We start from the raw sequence: 24,661 nt of genomic DNA on the forward strand, positions 1-24,661 counted from the left end.
AAGTTTGCCAGTTCATTCTTTATGACTTATCCAGATGTTTACTGGAAGGAGTGGGATAGGTTGGATCATGCACCCACTGTCATCCTCACATTTTCTGATTTCATGCAGGTTATCAGTGGATTACTTTGGCCATTCACTTCTTTGTCCATTTTGCTTTTTTGTTTAACAATTCCTTAATCACATCCTTCACTTGTTTTCTTCTTATTGGTAATATGTATTGATTTCTTTGTACCCACTGTATACTTTCCATTGCATATTTTCAATGGGCTTTCTAAAATGTTACTCTTAGAACTCTAAATGTTACTTAATGTTGTCTGATCAACAACAATGGTACAGTAGGAGCATTATGTCCTTAATAAATTGTACATTCTACTTCTTGTACTGTAGTCTTTTTAAAAAAGTGGAATGTGATGTCATTGTTATAGTCTTAAGGAGCTGCTTAGAGCTCTGAGAAGTTAAATGACTTGCCATTTAAGTGACAGCTTAGAGGTAGGATTTGACTCCAGGTCATCTGGACTCCAAGTTTGGATTTCAAGTTGCTACCTCCTACTATCTATCTATGTATATATATATATATATAATTTTTTTTTTTTTTTTGGCTGAGGCAATTGGGATTAAGTGACTTGCCCAAGATCACACAGCTAGGAAGTATATTAAGTGTCTGAGGCCAGATTTGAACTCGGGTCCTCCTGACTTCAGGGCTAGTGTTCTATTCACTGCGCCACCTACCTACCCCATACCTCATATTATCTTTAAGATAATGATACGACAGCCAAAATAAACAGAGTAGTTTAGTGGCATTCGTAATTTGAAGGTGAACCACTATTTAGTTAGCAATATCACCAAACTGGGTGTTTATTCATATTATATTTTGTCTTACGATATTTTGCCTAATGTTTTAATTTGTCAAAATCATTTTAAATTTCAACTTTTCTGTGTATTGTCCTAGCTTTGGGTCATCTTCGAATTATGCCAACTTTGTCTTTGTCTTAGTCATTGATAAATAATATCATAGGGCTAAAACATAGATCCTTGGTGTGTAACCATTAATGATTTTCCTTATGAATAAGTAACTAGATTAATCATCTGACTAGTGTAATATAGCTCACATTAATTTCATTTTGTCTACAAGAATAGCTTGAAATATTTTTGTTAAATACGTTGCTAATGTTATATAATTATTTTTATATCATTTCCCTGATTTGCTAGCCTTATATCCTTGCCAAAAGATGTGTTCATGATATCATAGAGCAAGGGACCCCATCATAAAGTCCAAAACCACAACACCCCATAGACGTTAAATGATTTGCCCAAGACCATTACAAGTAGTCAGCTTAGAAATGGGATTTGAATCCAGATCGTCTCAATCCAGAGCTAACTCTCTAGACTCGTTCTTGCCAAAGTTATTTTGGTTAATGGTGAGCACTGCTTCCTTTTTCTGCATGTTCACTAACTATTCTTTTATGACCTATAATTTCTCCAGCAATTTAAGTTCACAGCTTTATATTTTGCAGGCTCCATTTTCTCCTTCGAGATCATGTTAAGTAATACTCATACCCCTCCTATTTTCTATTGTCTATAAAGATAGTAACAGCTATATACTATGGATCTGATCTGATCTGATCTGATCTGATGACTTGGACTCATGAAAGACTCTTAGTTGTTCTTGCCATCTCCTTAATTTTCTTAAGTTCAGTTACCAAGTAGCCATTTTTTCTGTTTTTTCCAGTTCATTGATTATTCCGGTTGGTAGAGAAAACAGAAACAAAGTGCTGAATATCTCTGCCTTCTCTATGTTGTAAGTTACTCCATCCACTCTCATTAATGGTCCTTCCCTTTCAAGCTTTACTTTAGTGTAGGTTTAAAAAACAAAACAAGGGAAGAAATACTCATAGTTTTTGTTGTCTTTCACTAACTAGCCTTAATTTTTAATGTTCTCAGTAGTATTCTTCTTATAAAATTGTATCTTATTTTTTATATTCACATTATTATCTGTTCTTACTTTTGTCTTCTGTATTTACCTTTTAAGAAAAATACTTGGTTAATGAGTTCCCCATATATTGTCTTGGGTTCTTTATAACTTTTCCTCATTATAATTACTTCTGTGCCTTGAGAATTTAATTCTTGAACATTTCCTTGTCACCTTCCACATAGAATTTTAGTTAATAGGGTTCCGCTTTTCTCTGAACTTTTGGAATCTCTTTCTTTCCAAATCTAGGATTCATGTAAAACTTGACCTGGTTTTCCTCTCTTCTGTCATGAATTAAAAAGTAGAGTGATTACTTCTTCCCATGATACCTATTATATATGCATTCGCAAACATTTCATCCTTGTTGGTAAGAAGTAGAAGCTGGTTAAAAGTTCCCTTATTACTGTCTCTACATTTTAAAGGGTGAATTTATTTCTAAGACATATCAAGTAATTGTTCATTGCTCTCTTTGGGGCAAAAAAAAAAAATTATAATAGATTACTTGATATTTGAAATTCCTTTTCGTTTCATTATTTCTTTCCCCCAGTCCAGGTAGTCATTACCAATGCCAATATTGCTTCTGTTTCTTGCTCTATCGATTTTATATATTTATATATATAGCTAAATGCTGATTACTATGTTTCTGTAAGCATGCAACTTTACCTTGGTGTCATATACATGTTCCCCTTCCCTCCAATTTATTCTTATTTATATATCATCCTATTGTATATTATTAATGAGTATTGTTCTCTTCCTCCTCTTCCCCCAAATCATCATTTTATAATTTTTGAACATAATTTACCAGAGATATAATCCTGGAATAACAGATATCACTAATATGTATATCATTCTAATCTCTTTCCTTAACTCCGGTCCTGTACTATCATGTATCTATTAAGTATTTCTCACTGGATGAATTGTCATCTCAAATTCACCAAGCCAGAAACGATTACATTATTTTTCTCTGTCCAACTGTTCTCCATGCAAGTGGGCATTCTCTGCCCTTCATTTAAGGGCATCACCATCTTTCCAGTCACAACAGATTTACAGTTTGTTACAATTATGTTAAACTTTTCACTTTCCCTTTTATCTTTTTTCACTACAACTTTTATGGGGGAATACTGGCTAGGAGGCAGTTAGTTTTAATTTTTATGCCATCTTCCCGAAATCTAAATACTACTCTCATATTTCATTTTCTTAACCAGCTATTTGATCCTCAAATTTATCTTTTCTTCTCAAATCTTTGTCTTTAGTTTAATTGGTAAAAATAAATCACTACTTATGCCCTATATCAAAGCTTCTGAAAATGTAAGGTGCTACTACCCCATATAAGGTCTTATAAATGAATGTGGGAATAATGAAATCATTAAATTATGAATTACTCTCAATAAATGTTTGATTATTTATATATATATATACACACATACACACACACACACACACACACACACACACACACACACACCTTGGTTCATGTAAAATTTCTTGGACAAAAAGTTTAAAAAGCCTGGCCTATATAATATAATAATAAAATAAATGAATCATTAAAATCAAATTTTAAGTTTCCTGACCCAAATTGTGATCTTAAGCAGTGCTTTTTAGATTTTGGGGAGGTAATGTTTTTGCTCACAGGAATCGTCAGCTATAGGTAGTAGTAATCTCATTTGAAAAATCTTCATTCTCCAATACATCTTGGAACTCGAGATACTAGAACTTTAAGTATTGATATTTGTTACTTAATGGTTTGGCTAGGTGGTTTTTTTTTAAAAGAAAATTAGCCCTCTTTAAAGGATATGCAGTCAAATATAACATGTTGCTTTTCTCCCAAAACCAAACTGAAAGAACAATTAGGATTATTAAAAAGAAGCTCCAAATTTAAGAATAAAAAATAGTGGGGGGGAGGGGAGACGGGACTTAGAAGGAACTCTTCTCCCTTCCTCCCCCCCAGCCCTGCCTTTGTCTATTAATTTTCTTGTGCTGGTTGAGCTTTAGCCAAAGAGAGCTAGATGCTTTAGGAGAAGAAGAGATGTTAAAACTTATGTGTTCAAGAGAGCTATATCTCTTTCATATTTGCCTCTTACTTGTCAGTGAAGTGACCGCTTTTTTCCTTGCCTTGCTTTAGGCAATTTTAAGTGACTTTTTGTTTTAGCCTATTGCATTATTCTAATAGCTTTTTATTTTCATTATGAGATATTGAAAATAGCCTGACTCTTAGCATGCATGTTAGTCATCCATATTTTGAAGTAGTTAGTAAATCTTTCTGCTTATGCTCCTAAATTTTGTGAATTTCTCATTTTGATGATTGAGCATACTCTTAGTTTTTGCTTTGGTGATTCCTATGGTTGAAGTGAGTAAGGGAGATTATGTGTGCTTAGTTGCTTCCAGTATCCCCTCTTAAAATCTGATTTGATTCCATGGGGATGCTACAGTAATAAGTCTAATGTAGAAATAGTTGAAAATACTTTGTTGTATAGGTGATGTATATGAGTAATGCAGTAAAAAGGTTTTGTAAAATGTGGTTTTGCTGGGGAAGTGGTTGCAGAAAATAAACCTGCTTTTATCTTTCTTAGAGAATATTGCATAGCCTTAGACGCAAATCAATGTTTCATTCATAGAGTTTCATTATATATAAGTATTAAATTAGAATTAAAATATAAATTAAAATTATAACATTTTAAAATAAAAGGTTTTTTCCTACATATTTTCTGTGCCTCCTTCAGATCATTGCATTGATTATCTAATCAAAAGAGAAATAAAGTGATAACAAACCAGGAATTTCTCAAAAGTTTGCCCCAAATTCAAGTCACCGCTATTATTATTTCTTTTAAGTCTGATGTATTAGTACCCAGGTTTACATTTTGTTGATTAGTGAGAAAACATTGATTCCATGTACATTCATGGACATAATGAGGATTTCCTTTTTGAGGAGAGGACATGTAATTCATTTCCTTAAAGTTTTGAGGCCTTAAGATTGTGAGTTGATAGTGGAATTTCTAAAGAAAGAAGTGAGGTAACATTAAATGCTTTCTAGGGAGGGTTTTGTTTCCTTCTGATTATCCACTAAGTTACAAGCAGGTCAAGACAGGGAGCTTTTATTGTGGGTCATAGTATGTTAGATGTTGTTTATTTGTTCAGCATTAGTACTAACTGGGCCTGTTTAAAAAAAATTGGTCAGCTAGCAAATTAATTTCAATAGAGGATGATAATGAGACATTTAAATTTCCAGATACATATTCTTTGGAGGCAGCTAGGTGGTGCACTGATTAGAGTGCTGAACCTGGTGTCAGTAAGAATTAAGCTTTCATTCCAGACTCTTAAGGATTAATTATTGATCTTGGCTCTTTGACTTAGTTTCCTCATCTGTAAAATGAGGGTATTAATACTATCTATCTCCCAGAATTTTGTGAGGATAAAATAAGTATGTTTATGAAGTGCTTTCCAAGCTTTAAAATATTATTTTCTCATTATTGTTATAATAATGTTGCTAATTGCAAATATCTTAAATTTCATTTTTCTCTGAACTGAATGAAAGAACAAATGAATGAACTCGAAGATTTTCACATAGAACTGCCATTTTACTCTCCAGAGTTAGTTGAGGAAAATGTAGTTTAACACACTTAATTATATAAGCAGAAATTGAGACACATCAAGCAGTGGCAGTTAGGTCTAGAATCAAAGTCTTCTAACTCCCTATTAATTTGTAAGTCAAATCTTTAAAAGGTTAAATTCCACATATCCCTCTCTTTATGCATCCAAAGGCACTGCTGATGTTAAGAACTAACCAAAGTAATTGTTTTCTCAGAAATCTCAAGAATTCAGAGAGAATTATATTCTGTTGAATAAGTTCTTATTTTAAGCAATTGTAAACTGGACTTTAACTACATTCGTTCTGTTTTCAGTTTGAGCAAAACCAGGGTAGCGCACTGCATCTTGGACTGGGGGGGAAAAAAACTTCCTCAGAACCAGATTGTTCTATGAAAAGGGGTTTGGGAAGGGGGCCTAACAGAGGGACTGGGGTGGTGATTAAGGGCATAAAGGTTTTTTTGTTTTTAATCAGCCTGACTTTAAAGGTCTGGCACATGAGTTTAAAAGAAGGTAATTTCATGTAATTAGCAAATGCAAATTTTGTTCTGAGATTGTGTTTTATTTTATTATTGTTAGGAAAACTTAGTGAAATAATTGCTGGCTTGCTCCATTGTGACTGTGGGACTAGACTCTTTACTTGTAAAATACTGACAGAGTGAATGTTTACTTAATATTTTAATGTTTGTAAAGCACTTGGCAAAATTTGCATAATTTTTTGTCTCAAGAGCACTTTGTAATAGAAAGTATTCCCATTTTATAGTTGAAGAACCTGAGGCAGAGAGTAGGATACTTAACTCTCCGTGCCCTGCTAATGAGGTGCAGATGTGGACTTTGAATCCCAATTTCTTAGTATTATGAAATGCAAGGGAAATTTCTTAGTGAATTGAATAGGTTGTGTGATTCTCTTCTTTCCCTATCCCCCAGCCAATTTTTTTTTTCTAGAAGATAAGGAAAAATATTAGAAGAAAATTTCTCTGCTTTACAAATTATCAGAACAAGTGATCTTGGGGGAAAAAATTAAAGAATGGTTTTACAAATAGAAAAATCTGAAGAGACAGAAGAATATGGAAGAATAGGAAGTTGGAAGGTAGGAAAAAATGATGTGGGAATCAAGAGAACCATTGAATCCGTAGAACTTGGTTGTATAGACATTGGGTTTTTATTTTTATTATGTGGAGCAGGGTTGCCCTTTAAGGAGTGATGAAATCAAACCAAAATTGACATTAGAAGAGAGCTTGTCTAGCAGTAGTGATAGGAAGAGGCTAATGGTGGTTAGTGAGTGGAAAAGCAGATTTAGTTTTGGTTTGAAGAAAACTTCTTAAAGTAATGTTGTCCTAAAGAAGAGTTTATTGTCTTTGGAGATGTGTAAGAGTTCATTTCCTGTGAAAGATAGAATGACCATTTATTAGGATTGTTTTAGAAGGGGCTCTTGATAGATGGCCTGGCCTGCTGAGAGGCTCTTTTCAAATGTTTCTTCATTGTGTTATTTAGAAAGAGATTTAGCTGTTCACCTGTTTAAATGTGCTCACTCAAATGGCCAGTAGATAGGTTGAAGTTTCTATTCTACATGGTCTCCCATTTGTTGCTTGGGGTAGTAATGGGGGTGAGGGGGAGGGTAGATAAGAGGGTATCATAGATTTAATTTGGTCTTCTTGTGGTTTTAACCTCAAGTATCTGAAATAGAAGATCTCAGTTGAAGGTGAATTATATGTTTCTGAACATTAGGTAGTTTGGGAACTTGTCTTATTTCATAATGGATTTTCAAGTTTTTATATTATGCTATATTTGATAGAAAATGATGTAATATTAGCTAAGGTGCCTCTATTGTTTCTAATTGGCTGTTGGCATTATCTCTTCATTATTTGCTTATTGACTATGAAAATTCTTTGTTTCATGTCTTTCATTCCCCACTTTGAAACTTAGTGCCTAAAGATTGTGTAGTACTTCATGTCTATTATATTATGCAGTAGTTGTATTTGTGGCATGCCAAGTCCTTACCACTTTGGGACAGGTGGTGGTCTACATTTTCCATTCCATTTGATCTAAAAGCATTAGTTTTGTTTCTGAAATGTGAGTAAAGAGTTTCTCAAATTTTTTCAACACACCAGTGGATTTTTATTATGTATTTGAGAAATGTATTCACTTGGGGAAAACATATACCCAAGACTAAAAATATTCAACAGATTCGACAGATTCGATATATCATTAGTTGTTTGCAATTTACAGACCTAACTAGACCTAGACCCTCTAATCCCTTTAGTTCCTATTGTTCTGTGTTCCTTTTCCATTCCTCAGCCAAACTATCAGGAAAAGCTCTTTATACTTTTCTACTAGTTTTCTTCTCATTGACTTCTTAGCCCTTGGCAATCTGGCTTCCAATCTTGTTACTTTAACTGAATTTATCAATAATTTATCTGTGGCCTTTTGTCATTCTTGATCCATCTTGACCTTTCTATTTCATTTAACATTGTTGTCTGCCCTCTCCTCCCAGTTGTGCTTTCTTGTACAATAAAGGTCTCTAATTTTTCTTTTTCAGTCTGTTTTGACTACTACTTTTTAGATGACTTCACTGCTTTAGCAATGGTTTCATGACCCCTAACTATGGGTGTTCTATCTTGGGCTCTCTTTTCTCTTTACATTATCTCTCTTGGTGATCTTTTCACTCTTCTGAGTTTATATCATTTCTGCATAGATGACTCCCAGATCTATATCTGACCCCATTCTCTCTCTTGAACTTCAGTCTTGTGTCCTCATATCAAATATTCTCTTTTCAAACAAGCGGCATTTCAGCTAAGAAGGCCCCTATCACCTCTTTTTCCTGGGCTATGGAAATGACCTTCTAATTGGTTTCCCTTCTCTCTAGTCTTTCCTCATATAATAAGTTCATTCACTACAGAAATGACAAGATAATTTTTCTTAAACATTGCTGACCATGTCATTCTTATACTCAGTAAATTTAAAATTGCTCTCTATTTATCTTTCTGCTTAAGCTTTCCTTGCCATTCCAAACTTGTCATCAGCTTCTTCATCTGTCTTCAATTATAGACAGATTCATTCTATGTCATTTCCCTTTTCACATTTTGAGTTCCAGCTAAACTGATTTCACACCTTTGTATTAGCTGTATGTATCCCTTGTCTGAAATTCACTCCCTCATCTTTCCACCTCAATAGATTTTACATCCCTCTTAAGACACAGCTCAAAAACTACTGCTTGATATGAAGCCTTTCCTGATCCTGCTTTCTTTCCCTCTCTAACTTGCTTGTAATAATTTTGTATTTATTCACATGTATACATATACATTTTTTGTACAAGTTGTCTCTGCTGAAAAGATTTAAGCTCCTTGAGAGTTGGGGTTATTTTATTCTTTATTTGTATCCCCAGCAGCAAGTATAGCCTCTGCCACAAAGTTGTAAGTAAATGTTTGATTTATTAGCTTTAAGAAACTTAGTGTTTAGAAGTGTTGACAGATACGGATCATTATAATATGTTGCAATGGGGAAAATGTTTGGAGTGCTTTCAGAGTTTTGGGGTGGGGGTTAATTTTAACTGTCATCACTTCCAACAAGTTTGCAAATCTTGCCAATTCTACTTCTATAAGATCTTTCATATTTTTTATTCTCCTTTTCATAGAGCCCATAACTTAGTTCAGGACTTCGTTACCTCTTTTCTGGATTTCCTATATTTTCCTATGTGTCTTCCCATGGGAATTCAGTGGGTTAGAAGTGATTATATGGATTAACATTTGTACTTCATCTAATGTAATGGTCGACTGACTTTTGGTAAAAGACCTAAATTTCCTCATAAAGAATATGTGGGAGAGTGAAATAAAGGAAGACATTTGTCTTCAAAAACAAAACAAAATGAAGCAAAAGCCCTAAATGTTCATATTAAGTATGTTACTGTTGCAACTTTTCAGAACTCACTGCTAAGTTCAGTAAGTATATATATATATATATATCCTCTAAGTACTATATTCAAGACATTGTATTAGATCCTGGGGATACAAAGATGATAAAAAAAAAAAAAAAAAAGTCAACAGTCTTTGTCCTCAAGAAGCTTATATTCCACTGGAGTAGGATTTTTAACTTGGGTCCTCTAAATTATGGATAGATAAATATTTCAGCATAATTAATTGCCTTGGGGTGTGTGTGTGTGTGTGTGTGTGTGTGTGTGTGTGTGTGTGTATTAAAAGTATTATTGAATAGTTCTTAAGTTTTTACTAAAGGGGTCCTCTACACTAGATGCTGAGGAGATTAAAGAAAGGCTTCTTTAAGGAGTAGTGCTTGAGCTAAACTTTGAAGGAAAATAGGAATTTGAAGAGGAAGAGGTAAAAAAGAGTGCTTTCTTTCTAAGCTGTGTCCTGTCTCTCCCTCTCCCCCCCCCCTCAAAAAAAAAAAAGGCTAGGATCCCTTGTACTTAGATGTTGGTGAGAGAATATTCTTTAGATTATTATCTTTCAGACATTGCAAGACAGCTGGTATGCAGTGACATTTCAGTTGACACTGTCTTTTTAGGTTTTCTTGTCTATGATCTGATTATAAAACCGTAATTCATAAAAGAACATAGATTTGCAGGAGGAAAGCCCCTTGAATACCAGTAGGGCATAATTTGAAGCACAAATTAATTGATTTTCTAACATTTCAAAGCTCCTAACTCTCCGAGTTGGGATCTTAATGTGAATTTTCTTAACTCCAAGTCCAATATCATCTCCACTACTACTTAGTGGCCTCTCAACAAGAGAGGAAGGTTAAGTGATTTATCTACCTCAATAAAATAGTTAAAGGGCATAAATAGGAGAAGAAATAAAAACTTATCAATACATTTTAAAAAATACTCTAAATCACTTGATTAGAAAAATATAAATTAGAGTAGGTCTGAGATCATTTTACATCTATCAGAATGATTAACATGACAGAAAAGGAAAGTAACAAATGCGGGAGGGAATGTGGAAAATAAGGCCACTAATGTACTCTATCTACCAAGGGTACAATTCTACTGGTGGGTCAAAGAGATCAAAGAAAAAGGGAAAGGATCTATATGTAAAAAAATATTTATATCAGTTTTTTTTGTTTTTGTTTTTTTGTCATGAAAGAACTGAAAATTGAGGAGATTCCATAAGGGAAAAACTGAACAAATTATGGTATATAATTGTGATTGGAATGCTATTGTTCTATAAGAAATGAAAAAGCAGATCTTTATATGAACTAATATAAAATGAATTGAGATCATTGTGCACAGTATTTAATATCTCATTTTCCTCCAGTTACATGTAAATCAATTTTTAATATTTGTTTTTAAAACTTTGAGCTCCAGATTCACTTTTTTTCCCCTTTTCCCCTTCCTCCTCCATTGAAGAAGGCACACGTGAAGTTGTGCAAAAAACATTTCCATAAAAATCAGAAGCATTGTACACAAGTAATAGCAAGATTGTAACAGAAAGGCTTAGCTACTCTGATCAGTACGATAATCCAAGATAATTTCCAAAGGACTCATGAAGAAAAATTTTGTCCATCTCCATTTAAGAAACTGATCATCTCTATGCAGATAAAGCATATTCCCATACCTCCTTTTTTCCTTGCTTTTCCCCCACCTCCTACCCTTAGCATGACCAATATGGAAATGTTTTCACATGTGTAATTGATGCCAAATGGTTGTTTTAGTGGATAGGGAAGGGACTGGAAGGAAGAAGAAATTTGGAGATCAACATTTTTTTTAAAAAGTGTTATAAAAGTCAGTTATGAGGGACAAAAGAGCAACTCTCGATGAGGGGGACACCTAACCTAAATCTTGGAGAGAGAAGAGTATTAGTTATTATAGATTGAGAAGAGACCATAATAAACTTTTAAAAGACACGAGGCCTGATTTTAACAAACACAATGAAACAAAGGGCAGAATGAAATTGGGAAAACATTTGATGGTCTATTTGGGCTGGCATGTAGAGTGTGTGGATCAGAAAAGACATGGTGGGATGGAGCCAGAATGTGAAGAGTTTTGAAAGTATAAGGCAGGGGTCCTCAAACTTTTAAAATAGGGAGCCAGTTCACTGTCCCTCAGACTGTTGGAAGGCCGGACTATAGTAAAAACAAAAACTTAGTTTTGTGGGCCTTTAAATAAAGAAATTTCATAGCCCTGGGTGAGAGGGATAAACGTCCTCAGCTGCTACATCTGGTCCGCGGGCCATAGTTTGAGGACCCCTGGTATAAGATGTTTGTGTTTCACCCAGTAGATAATAAAATTTGTTGTGGATTTGTTTAGTAAGGTGATCAGATCTGTGTAGTGGGTTACTTTAGTAATTATGTTAAAGATACCTTGTAAAGGAAGGTAACTGGAAACAAAGAGACCTAGTAGACTATATTGTAGAAGTAAAACAATTACATTGAAAGTAGAAAGGAGATAGTTTTCAGGGGGCAGAATTGACAGAAATTGGTATCTGATAGAATTTGAAGGCTAACTAAGTGAGAGATGGAGAAGAGGAAGGGGAAACATGATTGAGTTTTTTGTACCTTGGTGACTGGTAATATGGTTCTATCAAACTATGAAAGTTTGCAAAGAGACAATTTTTAGAAGAAAAATTGAGCTTTATTTTGGTTTATAGTGAGTTTGAGGTGATGATGGGGCACCATGTAGGAATGTTTAGAAGATAGTTACTTGGAGAAGATAGGCTCAAGTTCAGAGAGGAAGTAGAGAAGGATATTTGGAAGTTAGTTGCACAGAGAAGATTTAATATAATTCAAATTTTTTCCATATTCTATCTAAATAAAGTAAAAATCACCTCAAAATTAATTTTTTTCTCTTAAGATATATCAGTAAATAATTGTATGGTGTTATTTTTTTGTTAACATATAGTAAAAGGTGAGGTGCTAGTTGAATTAAAAACTTTTTTTGAGACTCAAAATTAGTTTATCATCCCAATACTAAATTGAAATTTTAAGCCATGGAGTTGTTCCATGACTTTTTAAAGAGTCATGACTCTTTAAAGGCAGTAGCTTTTTAGACTTTCAGATATTGGGGGTTGAGGATAGTGGTTAGAATTTCTAACTGCCCTGAATTGTGATGATTTACTTCACACAGTAGAAAGATTATTAAGTGAACGATAAGACATAATCACTTTTTACCCCCTTCTTCTACAGATTGATTCCTTATCTCAGCCGCTGGAAAATCTTGGTACCCACAATACTTCAGAGACTCTTTCCACCAAACCATGCGGAATAGTGAGACCAATCAATGGAGTTATTAATCCGTAAGTTTAATTGTCTCCACACACCAAAAAGGAAATTGTCAAATTAGCTTACTAGTAAACTTAAATGTCATTTAAAAATGTTGGATCATATCATGCCATAACCATCTACATCATCTACATGGTTACAGAGGCTGAAGATTCTGCTATGTGTATCTTTCATGCTGCCCACTTCAGATACTGTGTTCCCATTATTTGTATCTTCTAGTCTTTTAACTCAGTAATTCCCTAACTGGGGAATATGGGGAGAGAAAAGGGAGGAATCAGAGCCCATACAAATTCATATTCTAACTTAATTATACCTTTATCTTTGTTAATTATGGTCATGGTGACCAGCAAGTGGTGTTTTATATTGAAGATATGTTTATTTTGTGTGTGTAGTTGAAAATAAATAGGCTGCTTGCTCTTAGCTTAAAAAGAATATTTTGAGATGTTAACACTTCTTCTCTCTTGTAGACTCCAGGTTAGTTTGGCAGACCATACTACGGGAGATGGTTCTGATGCTGAAGAACTGCTACATAAAAAGCAACGGTTGAATCTGGTTTCTGCTTCCACTGATGGTCCATGTGGAGCAGCCCGGACACGTCCTGTGTTGAGTTGTAAGAAACGGAGACTCGTTCGGCCTCATAGCATTGTGCCCCTCTCTAAGAAGGTCAGTACTGGTATGTTTTGATCTTCTGTCCTGGGTGGAGAGTGTGCTCAGTCAGGGAGGAGTATAAGGCCTGGTATACTAACCTGGAACATGTTAAAATTTTTCACTAAGAATTAGAAGGAACAAATATGTATCTTAACATAATAAATGGAAAATTAATATGCCTCCTGGGATATTCTTTTTATTACTTTAGATGGCATATGTCTTCCTGGATTAGGGATGAGTTCTGAGATTTAGAAATGAATACTACTTTGGAGAAAGAGACAGAAAGATTTGTAAGTTTTATAGTAGAGTTGGTAAAAACAATAAAGTTTAAACTGTGAAACATTTCAAACAATGTAATTAATGTTTGATTATTTTGGTGGCTTTTTTATTCTTAATGAAATTTTTTCATAAAATCTTTAAAGAGAGTGTTTGCTTTTTCTTAGTTGATCTTTAGATCAGGAGTAAAAGAAACTAAGATAATTTAGCAGTTTTTTCACCATGTTACTTGATTCTCTGAATTTTGGGCGGTAACCTTTAAAATCAAAGCATTTTTTGAAGAGAATTGTTGGGAAGTGGTGCAAAGCAAATAATAAACAGTAACACTACATTAAAACGACATTAATGTCAAGTATGGTGAAATAAATGTGAAGTATGGTGAAATAAATCATAGTTATTTTTGTTGTCCTTAGTGTTTTCTACAATTGTATGAATATAAGCAGGACATGGAGGATTTTTTTTGGGGGGAGGGCAACAGTTTTATTGTGTTATTATTTGTCTTGTCAAACTTTGCCTAATTACATTTTAATATGGTATAAAATGTACTCACTATAAGTTTGATTTCTTGTCAGCTATAAGATAGACTAGAGTAGGGAGAAACTGGGGAATAATTTTAGTACCTTGAGCATGGAATATCAGGTGCTGAAGCAGCAATATAAACAGAGGTATACAATATAATAGACAATGAAAAGCAAGAAGTACAGAGATACTCGTACTTTTAATATATGTGAGATATATAAGGTAGAATAAAGGTTTTGATTCTAAAAATTTGAAAAAATGGTATGGATTAAAAACATGGAAATTAGTGGAAGAGAAAGTAGTTTTAAAAGGGAAGAGGTAAGATGTGTTATACTTAAATAATTGATATGTAGTGATTTTTCATCATGTAGTGTTTAGATTTTATGTCATTAAAGAGTTGTCTTTTTTTTTTTTTTTTTTTTAATGTTAATGATGACTCTTATTGCCTTAAAGTCTTTTTATTGTCAGAGGTGTTAGATCACACCATTATTTTTGGTTCAGGTTAGACTTGTTGAGCTTAAATTGTATGATAGTAGCTTTAAATATAATCTTTTGCAATAAGGTAGGTGAATGATTTTCTTTGTCCTAGCTTCAAAAGCCTCAGATTATTAGAAAATCTGATATGTAGCATTTATGGTTTGAAAGTTAGCTGGATGGCTGGTTTCAATAATACTTTTTGTTAAAGAGTTGGGCAGCTTTTGAAAGTGGTTTATCTTCTAGTTTGAATCTTAGGGAATTTATTTTGATTTGTTAAATTGTGGTGGTAGGACAATTAGGTATGACAATATAAAAGCACTAGGGTTATTACAACAGCAGGATAATAGACTATGATCAGTTGGAATTTATACCAGGGATGCAGGGCTGCTTCAATATAATGGAAACTATTGGCATAATCGACCATATCAGTTTAAAAAAAAAAAAAAACTAACAAATTATATGATAACCTCAGTAGATACAGAAAAGGCTTTTGACAAAATACAGCACCAATTTCTGTTAAAAACAGCATATAAGAATAAATAGTTTACTTTAAAATAAGCATCTATCTAAAACCACCAGCAAACATTATTATTATTATTTTTTTTTATTTAATAGCCTTTTATTTACAGGATATATACATGGGTAACTTTACAGCATTAACAATTGCCAAACCTCTTGTTCCAATTTTTCACCTCTTACCCCCCCACCCCCACCCCCTCCCCTAAATGGCAGGATGACCAGTAGATGTTAAATATATTAAAATATAACTTAGATACACAATAAGTATACATGACCAAAACATTATTTTGCTGTACAAAAAGAATCAGACTCTGAATTATTGTACGATTAGCTTGTGAAGGAAATCAAAAATGCAGGTGTGCATAAATATAGGGATTGGGAATTCAATGTAATGGTTTTTAGTCATCTCCCAGAGTTCTTTTTCTGGGTATAGTTAGTTCAGTTCATTACTGATCCATTAGAAATGATTTGGTTGATCTCGTTGCTGAGGATGGCCTGATCCATCAGAACTGGTCATCATCTAGTATTGTTGTTGAAGTATATAATGATCTCCTGGTCCCTGCTCATTTCACTCAGCATCAGTTCGTGTAAGTCTCTCCAGGCCTTTCTGAAATCATCCTGTTGGTCATTTCTTACAGAACAGTAATATTCCATAATTTTCATATACCACAATTTATTCAGCCATTCTCCAACTGATGGACATCCATTCAGTTTCCAGTTTCTAGCCACTACAAAAAGGGCTGCCACAAACATTCGTGCACATACAGGTCCCTTTCCCTTCTTTATAATCTCTTTGGGATATAATCCCAGTAGTAACACTGCTGGATCAAAGGAGCAAACATTATTTGTAATGGGGAGAAACTAGATGCTTTCTCATAAGATCAGGTGTGAAACAAGTTTCCACATTATCACCACTATTACTCTCTATTATACAGTTAGCTTTAGCAATAAGAAAAGAACAAAAAGAAATTAAAGAAAGTGGAGTTGGCATTGATGAGGTAAAACTATCACTCTTTGCATTTGCAAATGATATGATAGTATACTTGGAGAATCAACCAAAAATCTACTTGAAACAATTAACAGCTTTAGCAAAGTTGTAGGATATAAAATAAATCCACACAAATCACCAGCATTTCTTTATGTTAACTAACAAAGTGCAGCAGCCCAGACAAAACCAGGAACAATATGAACACAATTACAAAACACTTTTCATACAGATAAAATTATAGCTAAACAATTAGAAAAATATCAATTGCTTATGGATATTTCAAGTTAATAAAATAAAAATAACATTTCTACCTAAATTAGTCTACTTGTTCAGTGCCATACCAATTAAATTTCCCAAAAATTATTTTACAAAACTAGAAAAAATAGTAACAAAATTTATCTGGAAAAAGAAAAGGTCAAGAATATTAAGAGAATTAATGGGGAAAAATGGTGGCCTAGCAGTACCAAACCTAAAACTCTTATTATTAAAAAAAAAAAAAGTCATCAAAACCATCTAGTACTGGTGGTGGATCAATGGAGTAAGATACACATGATATAACAGTAGTCAATTATTGTAATAATCTATGGTTTGATAAACCCAAAGACTCCAAGCTTGTAGTATAACAACTCACTATTTGACAAAAATTGCTGGGAAAATTGGAAAATAATGTCAGAAACTAGGCATAGCTCTACATCTCACACTACATACTAAAATAATGTCAAAATGGGTAAATATTTTAGACCTAAAGGATGATACTGTAAGCAAATTAAGAGAGGAAGGGACAGTCTGCTCATTAGATCTTTGGAGGAAGGAGAAATTTATAGCAAAAGAAGATGAAATGCAAAATGGATAACTTTTATTACATAATTTTTTTTTTTAAATGGCATAAACAAAACCAACACATCACAGATGAGAAGGGAAGCAGAGAGCTGGGGGTTGGGGGTTGGGACAGATTTTATAGCCAGTGTTTTCTGATGGAGTCCTTATTTCTAAAATATATCTAATTGGTTAAGGTGACAGGAAAAGATGATAAATGTTGGAGGGGATGAGAGGAAACTGACACAAGTACATTGTTGTTGGAATTGTGAACTGATCCAACTATTCTGGAGAGCAATTTGGAATTATGCCCAAAGGGCTATCAAACTGTCATGCTCTTTAGTACAGCAGTGTCACTACTGGGTCTGAATCCCAAAGAAATCATAAAAGAGCCAACTGTGCAAAAAGTATAGCAGCTTCTTTTTTTTTTTTTTTTTTTGTGGGGGTGTCAAGGAATCGGAAAATGAGTAGATGCTTATCAACTGGGGAATGACCGAATCAACTTTGGCATATGAAAGTAATGGAATATTATTGCTCTATAAGAAATGGTGAACAAGCTGATTAGAAAGGCCTGGAAAGATTTATATGAACTGATGCTGAATGAAACAAGCAGAAGCAGGAAAATATTGTACACAGCAGGAGCAAGATTATGTGATGATCAACTATGACTGGTTCTTCTCAGCGATTCAGGGCAATCCCAATAAACTTTGGGTAGAAAACACCATTCATATCCAGAGAAAAAACTATGGAGACTGAATGTAAATCAATCAATCAATTTTCCTTTTTTTTTTTTTTTAAATATATAACCAAAAAAAAGAAGAGGAGGAAGAACAAAGCTTTAGTGAGAACCTAGAAAAGTAATTAAGTCTTCTCTTTGAATATTAATGAAAAATACACTGGTGCAGGGTCTTGAGCCACAATAGTAGCAATAGACACCTTCAAGGTTACCCAAAGAACCTGAAAGAAGTCATCCCTCTTGAAATTCATTCATCAGAGAAACAGTAGAAATTGTCCAACATCTTTCTAAATTGTATAATTGTAAAATTTACTGAATATCTTGCCAAATCTGACCTCGTGGCTACCATTAAACATTGCAAATTCATGTCTTTAATACATTGCTAGACAACAAATCCCTATACTACAAATATAAAACTCAGAATATTCTAAACAATCCATGCTGCACCAGGTCATTATGACGAATTGAATTTTTCATACTATAGCTTAATAAAATTTTTGGCCTATAGAGGGAAATAGAGAGACAGGAAAAAAAATCCAGTTGGGCAGAACTCTGAAATGATTTATCTTTTAGTTTTACGTCTGGTGCAGTTATTTTAATTTGTTGAATTGTGATAGTAGTACAGTTAGGTATGACACTGTAGAAGCACTAGAACTACTATCAGTGGTTGGTGAAATCTAATTAGTTGAATTCCTGGGAGGTACATGCTTTGGTTATTATCATAGAATCAGTATTCTGCACAAATCTAGTACCTGTCTTTGGGGATAAATTACTGACTCTGGAAAGCCCAGCCTCTAGATGGGTTTGCCTTTATTCATGAAAATGTCAGTGGGTTCACTATCCCAATTATGTGTCTGAGAAATGTTGACTTTTTTTTAATCCCGACCATAGTAAGAAGGCAGAGCTACCTCACAGATAGATCAGGCTTGTATAAACTATTTTTCCTATCCACTACTAGCATAAGTATCTGGCCTTCCTTGATTTAGCTTTTTACTTTGAACCCTAGCTCCCACTTAGGACTTTCCTAGTTGTCTTGATGATATTCTTTCCCTCACCTGCCATGAATCTGAGGTTTGGTGCCAAATCTTATTCTTTTCCATCAGTACTTGCTACTTGCCCCTTCTTTCCTATCCACTCCTCATTTTTGCCGTTGAATTCTAGCCTTAGGCTTAAGGTTGCTCTATCAAGAATATTATGCAGTCTAGAATTTAGAAGTGATGATGAATAATTAGAATTCTGCTTTCAGATAATTTTTTTTTTTTTTAATCACTGGTTGAAATCACTGAGTTCTTCACAAAGGCATTCTTGGTCTTTTGAGTGTTTGTGTTTAAGGGGTTTTGTGGAGCTCCCCCCAAAAAAGCAGTTTGTAATGTTCTCACATAAATGCAACTATTCAGCAGTGTAGAGAAAAAGTATGAAGAATATTCTTAGCCAAGTCAATACCAACCCTTTAATTTGAATGTTGGAGTGCCAGGTTTGGCTTCAAGGATGATTATTTAAGCCAGTCTCACACCTTAAGAAACTCTTGATAATCAGACACATTGGAGATGGAATTTTAAATGTGAAAAATCAAGAAAAAGTACTGAAATTCTAGGCAAAAACTCTTGATACATAAAATGAATCATTCTTTTTGAACTATTAATTTAGAATCTAATTTACAGAGTAGGATTAAGACCTTGAACACCCAAACTCTTCTAGTGGTAACCAATATTGGTATCCTTTTAGTTGTTCATTTTAAGAACTTAGTCCTGTCATACCGGAGGCATGAGACAGTGACACATTTTTGTAGGTTGCAATCAAGTACTTTTAAACATGTCATGTTATTCAAATCGAACATACTGTATCCCTTCCCCCCTTTCAAAAAAAAAGTATCCCTACTTTTTGTTTTGTTTGTTACTAATGGTACTTTTCTTCTTGTCTTTAGTCTTGAAACCTCAGTGTGGTCCCTTTTACCACTAAAGGGTCTTTACCACTTAAAGGGTCTCCTCTGTTGCTTCCAATTCAAATCAGTTCAACAAGTTCTTTGCCATCTACTACTTAACCTTTCAGTGTTAATGAGAATCAAATGAGATGATGTGCTTTAAATGCCAGTTGTTATTCTCATTGTTGCCACCCTATTTCAGATAATGTTTCTCATCCGAGCTGTTAAAGTAGTTTTTTTATATGTTTAGAAGAATTGCACATGTTTAACAATACTGGATTACTTGCTCTCTAAGAGAAGGAGAAAAAATTGGAACACAGGGTTTAACAATACTGGATTACTTGCTCTCTAAGAGAAGGAGAAAAAATTGGAACACAGGGTTTTGCAGGGGTGATTGTTGAAAGTTATTTTGCATGTATTTTGAAGATAAAAAGGTATTAATTTTTTAAAAATTGACCCCAAAAAGGTAGTTATTCTGTCTCCACTATCTTTACCCTCTCAAATTCATCTGCACAAAGCCTAGGTAGTATTTACAGTAACTTGTCATTTAGAAGTTAGAGTGATTATCAAATTCACTTTCATTTTTGACATAGGAAAATGAGGGTGAAGGAGAACTGTTCTGTCCTGGTAAAATAGGCAGAGGCAGAATTTAAATCCAGACTTTCTAATTTAATAGTAACACAGCCCAGCCCCCGATGCTGTCAGCTACTCATGAGGCAGAAGTCTACATAAGGAAACTGTGATAAAGCAATCAGTGGAATTTTTTTCATAACAATTAACCACTTTCTGAATTTATGCCACTTTTGTGTAAGAGGATTATCTGGGATCTTTTTAGATTAGAGTGTAAAGAAACTCCCTTCTAAATTTTGAATTTGATCTTAAAGGAGAATACAAAGTGATAAGGAAACCTGCATGACAAAATACTATTGCTGTTATTTCTCTCTAAGGTGAAAGGCCTTTTCAGTTATCATATGTAACTTTTGAGTTTTCCATAGCTTTTGTGTGTAAGATTAACATTCCATATACAACTAGTATGATGAACCCCACAGGCAAAGGCTTATGATACAGTTGTCTCTTTTGGGCACTGATGTAAAATATATTGGCCTTTGTTAAATTGGAGAAATTGGAATACTGGTTTTTGGTTGTTTTTGTTTTTGTTTTGTTTTTTAATTGGATATGGGATGGGATAGAATTAGCGTATAATTTAGAAAGGCTTTTCTCAGAAGCCAGAAGAGATGTTCTTTGTCAATATATAAGAATATTGACCTTTAGTCATTATTATAATGAATTTTGGGGAAAGGCAAAATACTGATTGGCACATGAACGCAGTAAATATTAAGAAACCTTGTTTTGTTAAATTGTTAAAGCAGAGCATAAAAGAGCATTTCCTCCTAAAGAGATTGGATTTAGATGATTTTTAAGATTTTTATCCAACCAGTTGATTTGTTTTGTGATGAAAAGAGCCATCTATACCCAGAGAGAGGATTGTGGGGACTGAGTATGGTTTACAACATAGCATTTTCACTTTTTGTTGTTGTTTGCTTGCATTTTATTTTGATTCTCTTTTTTTTTCTTCTGGTTTGACTTGATTTTTCTTGTGCAGCACGATAATTGTATAAATATGTATGCATATGTTGCATTTAACATATTTCTACCATGTTTAACATATATTGGACTACTTGCCATCTAAGGGAGGGAGTGGGGGAAGGGGGAGGATTTGGAATACAAGATTTTGCAAGGGGTAGTGTTGAAGAATTGTCCATGCATATGTTTTGAAAAATAAAAAGCTTTAATAAGGGGGGGGGATGGGTTGTCCAAATCAGAGATTCCATGAAGAAAATCATGGGAATAATGAAGAAGAAAGGGAATGAATTTTAAACTGAATATTGGAACTTTGTAAAAAATAAATGTACATTTTAAAAATTCTTTGCATTATGGGACAGTACTGATGTTTACTATAGTTAATGTGTCTGGTTCTACCTCTTCTAATAATTGGACTTAGAATGTATCTACTCAAATTACTTTGTTTTAAAAAGATGACAAAACTGAGGATCCACAAGATTATTTGCTGCAGATCACAGAATTAATAAATATCATGATGGAGCCAAAACATATCTTTTATGATTTCATATGAGTACTCTTTGCACTACAGCACACTATCATCCTAAATTTTGTTGTCAAGATGTTTTTGGAAATCTATGGTATCCTGATTGATGCCAACTGTTAGCAGAGTTTATTTTATATATTGGTTGTTCTAGAATTTCCTTGCCTCTTCTTCCTCCCCTCCTCCCTTCCCTTCCTCCTAAAAAAAAAAGCCAAAAAATCCTACATACCCCTTGCCTCATGAACCAGAAAGAGGAGTAAAATACAATGCCTGACTGTCTCGGTTTACTGCTGGGAGCTCAGAGTTGTTATTTGCCCCTTTGCAGGTTCACAGAAGCAGTACTTTACGAAGCAGCTGTGATGTGAATGTTTCCTGTGTGCTCTGTGGTGGTTCAAGTAGTGGCAGTAGTACGATGCCTCCTGAGATCCAGTATGAAGCTCCACTCTTGGAGCGCCTCTCCCAGTTGGACTCTTGTGTTCATCCTGTATTAGCATTCCCAGATGGTAAGTTGGGTTTGTAACTATCAAATCTAATGATCAAGTTGTCTTCAAGGGAAGGGTGGGTGTGGAAGGAGTCCTCTCATACTTAAATAAAATTTAGGCATTATGAAGCATTCTGTTATTGTCCAGTAAAAAGCGTTTTCCTTTAGATATGCTTAAACCAGTGAAAGGAAAGCTTTTTGTATGTGCCAGATTAGAGTTAAAATCGCCTCAGTTCAGTAAAAGAGGTAAAAGTAGGAATCCAAGGGACTAGAATAATTGAGTGTTGTTTAAGGCTGCTTCCATGTAAATGCAATAGAGAGAAGTCAGACTTGGCTTATGCTTTGGTTAAGTACTTAGCATATTTTAAGACAACATTAAAATTATTCACTCATGGAAATCAACAGATAATCAGGAGAATCAAAAAAATAGTACAGGTAGCTGAGAAGTCCAATGATAGGAAAGTATGGGATGTCCCATTTAATATATGTAGTCCTTGTAACATAGACTATTTACATTTTGCCCAGAGATTGAGGCATAGTTGACTTGGTTTTGTTTGTCAGAGCTATGCTAAAAATAGCCAAGGTCTGCTCTGCTGCAGAGGCTTACAATACCTTTTAGATTTGGCAGAGTTTCAGTTTCGAAAGGCACAAAGAATGACTTTCTTCATGGAGTTCCTGAAGGAATCGTGGAGTCTTTGATTTAGACAAAAATCTTGAAGATCATCTAATCCAACCTCTTTAGAAGGAAATGCACTTCTATCCTCTGCTTTAACAATTACAGTGATGGGAATATTATTGTGTCGTGAAGGTAGTTCTTCCTTAGTGGTCAGAAAGTTCTTTTGCCAAGCAGGATCCAGCTTTACAGATCCCACAGAATGGCTGCTGGTTCTTTGTGATAGCCTATGTGATAACATCTGAGGGGATTTTTTTTCCCCTCTGTTTTAAACCTCATCTCAAACCACATAACTTTTGGTAAGAAGAGGTGAAAAGTAGAAACTTGGACTTTGAGATTTGAGATCAGAAATGACAAATAGGTCTTATAATTTATTGGTGAGAAGTATTAAGAAAAATATTTTGTCTGTTCTTTAAGTGAATAGTTCTCCCTATGGTATTGGTATTATAGCCAGATATATACCAGCCTTCTTGCAGTTATCTTTTTCTGCCCTATTCTAGTGCCTTTCAGGGTCTTTGCTCATAACAATATGATACGAGCATCTACTATGTTAACAAGAAACTGCTAAGTTATAAGTACTATCTGGCTGCAATCATCATTGAACTGAAACAGCTATATAATAGTAACATAGGCCATGTTGATAAGAGAAATCTATTCTTCGTATCCAAGAAAATCGGTGCATCCTGGCACAGTGAAGGAAAAATTTACTTTGGTTCTAGTCCTATATCTGATCCTTAATAGAGAAGGATGGTCCAGTTACTTAACCTGTCTCTAAGATTCCCATTACAGAGGAGTCATTCATTCATTAATCTGCATCAGAAAGCAATGGAATCATTTATGGAATGGGGTGAAATTGCAGATTGGGGATACTGTACCCTAACAAGAGCAGACACCACCGCCACAGATAGCAGTATTGATTGAAGTATTAATAAAGACACAGAATTAAGGAGGGAGTTTAGAACTCATCGGTTCAGCCTGTACCTTATATGGGAATTTTCCTTTTAGGAGAGCAGCAGAATCATGTTACATTGATAAATGTTTAAGAAGAAAGAGGCACGATTTGTTGTTATGGGGGAGGCAGGGGGAAGAGTGCTCAAAGATTGCTTATTTTCTAAATAAAAATTTTGTGATAAAAGAGGTTGTAGTTTTGCTCACCAAAAGGACAACTTAATATTCAGACCTTCTTTAGCTGGTAGCTGTGAGAGCATTCTTTTCTCAAGCAGTTTTTCTTCCATTATTACTGTTGACCGTTAGGAAAAGCCTTCCAGAGATATATTACCCACTTAGCCTTGAGACTTCTCTCCTATTAGCTGCTGGTGTTGCTCTCCAAAATGGCAGGCACCAAGCAGGAGCACACAAACTTTTTCTCCACACCGTTACCACCACTCTTTTTCCTCCACTTCCATACCACTGCCCCTTACCTTTCTTGGCTAGTCAGAACTTACACCTGTGGAATTGAGCTAGAGAGTCTATAACAGCCACCTAAAAGGTTAGGTGCAGTTAAAAAATGTAAGAAGTTTCCACCCCTTTTCTGGGACTGAAACAGTAAGAGAATTATTTGTTATCCTACCTTAGAGATCTGAAAGTAGTTTCCTCATAGAAACATTGTTACACCGTATGTGGAGGTTCCATAATACAAAGTACTGTTACATTATGAGTTAAAATAAACTTGGGAGATGATGTGGGAACCTAAATCACTCTGTATAACATTCTTTCTATGAG

General features: G+C 34.3%; 1 protein-coding gene across 8 annotated transcripts in view; it reads left to right on the forward strand.

The window, feature by feature from the left end:
- The window catches only part of KANSL1 (KAT8 regulatory NSL complex subunit 1), a 180,484-nt gene that overhangs the window by 139,628 nt on the left and 16,195 nt on the right, over positions 1 to 24,661 (forward strand). For all 8 annotated transcript variants that reach the window (XM_031965944.1, XM_023502457.2, XM_012548451.3 and 5 more), the window contains 3 exons: positions 12,686 to 12,795; positions 13,249 to 13,444; positions 22,111 to 22,288. In XM_031965944.1, coding sequence (XP_031821804.1) covers positions 12,686 to 12,795; positions 13,249 to 13,444; positions 22,111 to 22,288 — 484 coding nt within the window. The remainder of the gene's footprint in view (positions 1 to 12,685; positions 12,796 to 13,248; positions 13,445 to 22,110; positions 22,289 to 24,661) is intronic.

Source organism: Sarcophilus harrisii, chromosome 4 (assembly GCF_902635505.1).
Source record: "Sarcophilus harrisii chromosome 4, mSarHar1.11, whole genome shotgun sequence".
NCBI classification, from domain to species: domain Eukaryota; kingdom Metazoa; phylum Chordata; class Mammalia; order Dasyuromorphia; family Dasyuridae; genus Sarcophilus; species Sarcophilus harrisii.